This window comes from Bidens hawaiensis, unplaced genomic scaffold, assembly GCF_021521415.1.
Source record: "Bidens hawaiensis isolate Kalapana, Puna unplaced genomic scaffold, B.hawaiensis_p1.1 tig00021722_1, whole genome shotgun sequence".
In the NCBI taxonomy this organism is placed as follows: Eukaryota; Viridiplantae; Streptophyta; class Magnoliopsida; order Asterales; family Asteraceae; genus Bidens; species Bidens hawaiensis.
Window position 1 is genome coordinate 1 of NW_027493381.1, and position 5,997 is coordinate 5,997.

Below are 5,997 nucleotides of genomic sequence, written 5' to 3' on the forward strand. Positions count from 1 at the left end.
GGGGCGCATTTTGTGGGGATACAAGAAACTAAGCTCTAGTCTTCGTCTCTCTTTCTAATTAACAAGGTATGGGGTCGAACGCTTTTTGACTCTGAAAGAACTGATTCTCGGGGCCATTCGGGTGGCCTTTTGTGAGTCTTGGACCCGACTTTTTTCGTGAAAGTTGGGACGTTTAAGAACATGAGATATATGATCATAACGGGGCTTATTAAAGCTACAGGGGAGAGGGTTAATATTTTTAATATTTATGCTCTAAACGACCTGGCTGACGGAAAGGAGCTGTGGCCGACCAGTTGGAAAAAAGATGGTCTTGCTTTGGTTTGTGTGTGATGGTCGGCGATTTTAATGATGTTCGGGACTCTTCAGAGCGTTTATATTCTGAGTTCGTGGCGTCGCACGTGAATGCGTTTAACAGGTTCATAAATGATGCGGAGCTTGAGGAATACAACATGGGTGGCGGGACGTTTACTTACGTGTCGGATCAGGGTGATAAGCGTAGCAAAATTGATTTATTTTTGTGTGTAAGGAGTTTAAAACTACCTGGCCACTAGCGTCGTAAATGTCTTATCGAAAGGGTGTTCGGATCATAAACCGTTGTTTCTTAATATGGTGCCGACTGATTTTGGGTATACTCCGTTTAGATTTTTTAATAGCTGGTTGGAGATTCCGGGTTTTTGTGACTTCGTAGTTGGTTAGTGTGCTCGGTTCAGATTTTCGGGTCGGTGGATATGTCCTTTTCCACCAAACTAAGATGGTTGAAAAAGAGAATTAAAAGGTGGTTAGAGGTGAAGAACACGGAGGAGAATGGTGTGTATGATGGAAAAAAGAATATACTTATTGAATTAGAAGAAATTTCCGAGCACAGATCGTTATCCGAAGACGAAATGGGTGAAAAGTGTGAGTATTCAAATTACATACACGAAGTGGATGAGGTTAAACAAAAAGACTTAAGACAAAAAGCTCGGAGATTGAGGGTGACGACAACTCGAGTTACTTCCATGGTATACTAAATGCTAATTTATCCTCAAATCGTATACATGGTTTATTGATTGATAACGTGTGGATAAATAGTCCAGCAGTGATTAAAGAGGAAGTTTTTAACTACTTCCTGTTGCGGTTCACTGAACCACTTGGTTCTAGACCATGGTTAAGTAGGCTTGAATCGTGGTCTTTAAACGGAGTGGAGGCAAGGTGGCTGGTGGAACCTTTCTCGTTATTGGAGATCAAGAATGCGGTGTGGGAGTGTGACGGCGATAAGTCGCCTGGACCAGACGGTAATAATTTTAAATTCATAAAACGTTGCTGGACGTGTTTTGAAGCCGACTTTCTAAAGGTGTTTGATGAGTTCTTTGCTCATGGGCAAATTATCATCTGGGGTTATTGCATCATTTTTAGCGTTAATTCCCAAGGTAAAAGACTCGGTTACGTTGAGTGACTATCGTCCGATTAGCCTTATTGGTTGTCTAAACAAGGTGATTTCAAAGGGTTTAGTTGGTCGGTTGAAAAATGTTATTGGTAAATTGGTTACGGTGGAACAAACGGCTTTTTTGGCTAGTCGAAGTATACTGGAGGGTCCTCTAATTCTTAACGAGTTGTTGGCCTGGCTAAAAAAACTGAAAAAAAAGGGCTTGATTTGCAAGGTAGATATTGAAAAGGCTTATGATTCTCTAAACTTGGATTTCCTCCTTTCGGTTCTTGAACAAATGAACTTCCCTAGCAAATGGAGGCTGTGGGTTCGTTCCATTTTGGAGGGAGAAGGGCTGCGGTTCTTGTGAACGGTTCGCCGACACCTGAGTTTGAGTGTTCGAGAGGTCTTCGTCAGGGGGTCCTCTTTCGCCATTTCTTTTTGTTTTGCAATGGAAACGTTAACTGGATTCATGAGAAGGGCAGAAATGGCAGGTGTATATAAAGGATTGAGGTGTGGTGTTGGAGGTCCGAAGGTTTCCCACTTCTTAAATGAGGATGATGTTGTGTTTATTGGGGAGTGGGAAAAGGAAAACGTGGTAAACTTAAGACGCATTTTGCAGTGCTTTTACTTGGTGGCGGGGTTGAGAATTAATCTGTCAAAAAGTTGGTTATATGGGATTCGGGTCGAGGAACCGGAGCGAATACAAATGGCAGGTCATCTAAGGTATCAAACGGGTTCACTTCCATTCAAATATCTCGGGTTACAGGTGGGCGGTAATATGAATTTAATTGATGCATGGGACCCGATAGTGGAACTTTTCAGAATACGGTTATCGTTATGGAAAGCAAAAAAATTATAGATTGGAGGTAGAGTTACGATCATAAGGTCAGTTCTAAATTCTCTCCCGACTTATTATTTTTCCTTGTATAAAGCTCCGGAGGGTGTACTCGAAAAACTCGAAAGGATAAGAAGAGCGTTTTTGTGTGGAGGCTCAGAGGAGGAATCAAAAATTAACTGGGTAGCTTGGAATAGAGTTATTGCTTAGGTTCGTAACGGTGGTCTCGGGCTAGGGTGGCTGAAAGAAACAAATCTCGCCATGCTCGCGAAGTGGTGGTGGAGATTTAAGAATGGAAAAGATGAACTTAGGAGAAAAATTGTGTGGGCGATTCATCACTCGGATAGGTCATGGACGGTTATTCCAGCGAAAGTGTCGATTCCGGGGCCGTGGAAACATATTGTCAATATTAATAGAGAACTTTCTGCACTTAGTTTTGACCTTTCAAAGCTTATTAGAAAGGAGGTAAAAAATGGAGAGAACTTCTGGTTTGATTGTTGGAGGGGAAATAAACCGTTTGTTGAGAGGTTCCCATTGTTGGTTGATCTTGAGATAAGAAAGGGATGCTTAGTTTCAGATAGGTTGTTAATGCATGAGGGGGTTATTTGTGGAAGGTGGGGGTGGCATAGACAACCTGTAGGGGCAAATGAAGTGGAAGAGTTAAGGGATTTGTTGTTGGTTTGTCAACAGGTGATATTGGAGGAGGGGCTAGATCAGTCGGTATGGGGTAGTGAGGGTGGATGCGACTTTTCAGTGAGGAGCATGAAAGACGGGCTTGACGAAATTAAATCAACGGCTGAAAATTATGTGATGGAATGGAATAATTGGGCTCCAAAAAAGATCGGTATCCACGCTTGGAGAGTGGAAATGGGTCGCATCCCGGTCCTGCTCGAGCTCGTTAAAAGAGGAATTTCGGTGACAACGACAGTGTGCCCGGTTTATGAGGACGACCTAGAATCGGCGGAGCATTTGGTGGTGTCGTGTAATTTCGCGCAATCTTTATGGAGTGTCATCTCCTCGTGGTGTAAGGTCCCATCTATATACGCGTTTTCGGTTAAAGATTTGTTGGAGTTGCATAGGTACACCCGTTTCCCAGAAAAGAAAGCAAAAGCTTTTAACGTGGTGTGCTTGACGACAATTTGGTGCATTTGGAGCGCGCGTAACACCCTTGTTTTTGAAGGTAAACCGGTTAATCTCAACAATGTGGTAGGTGAGATTAAGGCACTTAGCTTCTTGTGGGTAAAGAACCGGCGAAGGAATACGAGGCTTACATGGGAGAAGTGGCGGGCTTTTAACTTCGAGTTGTAATGGGTAGTTGGGTTGTGTGGTTTTGTTGCGGTGGGCTTTTGTTAATTAAGGCTGGTTGGTTTTGTACTTTTTTGGTATGAGCGTCTTGCTTGTATCGATGTTTCGTTTATATTAAAGTTTTGGTTAATCGTTCAAAAAAAAGGTTAACAAAATTAATTAGGCCCAACTATATTCTTTTGGGCCATTTTTTTCTTTCAAGCTTATGAAACAGCCGAAAAACTAAAACCAAACGCTTTCTAAAACCCAAAAACAAAACTTTGTTGTTTTGTTTAGTTTTAGCCTAAAACAAACACAAACCTAAATGGGCACACTTTCTAAAATTTCATATCCATAAATCATATCCGGTCTCTATCTTTAATCTTGATATATATCGAACCACACCTCCCAATAATTGGTATCAGAGCAGAAACGCTCCTTGGAAAAATCGAGGCTTGTGAAAGGGAATTAAATCAAAAAGGAAGATTGGATCGTTTAGGGGGTTGCGAAGGAAAATGATATAAATTTGATTCAATTTTGTTTAAATCCAATTCCTTTAATTACATGGCACACAACTCTTCCAAATCTAGTCCAGAAACAAAAGCATTAATTATGTACAAAGAAGGAGAATCTTTATTAAAGTTCAATTTCCTAATATTAAATTCTACAACATATACTGTTTGAAATCAAGATCATTATCGAAGCAAAAATGTAGGTCCTCTTTGGATGGATCTAACAACTTTACTCGGATCAATCCGTGTTATTAGCTAGAGAAAATCACTAACAACACTCGGATCTCGGATCTTAGTTTGTATGAACAAAAGAAAGAAAGAAAGATAAAGTTGGAGGTGTTTGGTAGTGAGAGAATTCTCTTTATTTCCTTGGAATTGATGTAGAATTATGAAGAGTTGTTTGAAGAAATGGGTAAAGTGACCTTTTATATGGTCATCATTTCTCTAAATTTTATATTTCGTTCTTACAAAATAAACGTACTAAGGTAAATAATACACAGACTAAAAGCATTTATAAATGCATACGCAATCCTAATACTAATATAGAATATTAGCCCTACAATCTCCCTCTAGGATTGAGTATGTCTAGGAACCTTTATCAAGTTCCTTGCTTCGTCTTTATTTCTTGAAATTGAGTACTTGTCTTGATCCAAGAGCTTGAACGAGATTGGATCTTGGACAATTCTTTATTTTCCGATCTTGAAGACTTGAACTTCAATCTTATTTTCTGGGAAGGGTCAGCAACATAAAATTTTAGAAACATCATATGCGGGAGGCTCGACATCTAATTTTCCTTTGTTGACTTTCTTGGGCCGATTGGTTTCTTTTCTTTGTCCTTCGACTAATCTTCAAACACGATCAGCTCCCTTTTAGGTCCAACCGGCAACTGTCACCTTCTCCTTTTCTTTTAAGGTCTTTAGCATCTACAACTTCAGTCTCTGCAGCCCATGACACTTGATCTTGAACTACCTATCCATGTACAGCTGCACAAAACTCAAAACGAATAAGATTCGTTCAAAGAACCTCTCGAGGGTCAAAGAAGAGTTTTCTTTTTCAAAACATGCCCCCTCAACTTGTAAGTGATTTGTTTAAGTCTCAGGTTTCCAACGAACTTTGTATGAACGACCATGACAGCAAAACACATGATTTTGAAATAAAACAAAGATTTAATAAAATATGTACGAACACATAAAAACTTAAAATCTTTTTGGAATTTTTCATATATTATAATATTTCGAATATATATATATATATACATAATGTATTAAAATTGAAGCATAAAATAAAACAAGAAAAATGAAAAAGATAGGAGTAACGATAATTAATATTATATAATAATAATATTTACAGAATTTTCTAATGACTTTACTATTTTTGCGATAAAGATCACAACATGGAATCATATTGATCGATGACATCCTAGATCACACTTCTATTTGGATATTATTATGTCAAGAAACCAAAGTCGATTGTAGATATATTTGTTCACTTTAAACTTAACAAGTTTTTTAATTTCACTGTGATACGTTAAGATATGAATTAGGCACAATACTTATGTGGTCCTCGTTAATCCGACATGTTACAGACTCCATCATACCTCGAGCATAGTTTGTGTTCATCCGTATCACCCCGAATTGACTCCGGCCCTAATGATCAAAACATTTTAAGCTTATTTAACTTTTTGCTAACTTTCTTTCAAACAACTTTTAAAGGTTGAACCATAGACTTACTAGCCATAAGGACTTACATGCCTTCATATAAAATGTTTAGAACTTACTTGTTTGCCCCACGTTACGTGGTTCTAATATACCCATTTTTTTTTTGATAATTTATCAACATTTTTGTTGTCGATTTTAAATACTTTTTGAGCATTTTGCAGTTTTTCTGCTTTAATATTAATTTATTTTTCAATATTTGAATCTAAAGCAATAAATAATTTTTATTGTGACCAATCACTA

The 5,997-nt window shown here is 38.5% G+C and overlaps 2 protein-coding genes across 2 annotated transcripts; both read left to right on the top strand.

Moving 5' to 3' along the window:
• Positions 1-1,892: 1,892 nt before the first annotated feature.
• Positions 1,893-2,267, top strand: LOC143564108 (uncharacterized). The gene has a single exon (XM_077051484.1). The coding sequence runs from the start codon at positions 1,893-1,895 to the stop codon at positions 2,265-2,267; it is 375 nt and encodes a 124-aa protein (XP_076907599.1).
• A 237-nt stretch (positions 2,268-2,504) lies between these two features.
• On the top strand, positions 2,505-3,551 carry LOC143564109 (uncharacterized). Its single transcript, XM_077051485.1, has one exon. The coding sequence runs from the start codon at positions 2,505-2,507 to the stop codon at positions 3,549-3,551; it is 1,047 nt and encodes a 348-aa protein (XP_076907600.1).
• Positions 3,552-5,997: the final 2,446 nt, after the last annotated feature.

Bases quoted from the DNA above. Each gene is read 5' to 3' on its own strand.
- LOC143564108 (XM_077051484.1), top strand. From the start codon at position 1,893: ATGGCAGGTGTATATAAAGGATTGAGGTGTGGTGTTGGAGGTCCGAAG.
- LOC143564109 (XM_077051485.1), top strand. From the start codon at position 2,505: ATGCTCGCGAAGTGGTGGTGGAGATTTAAGAATGGAAAAGATGAACTT.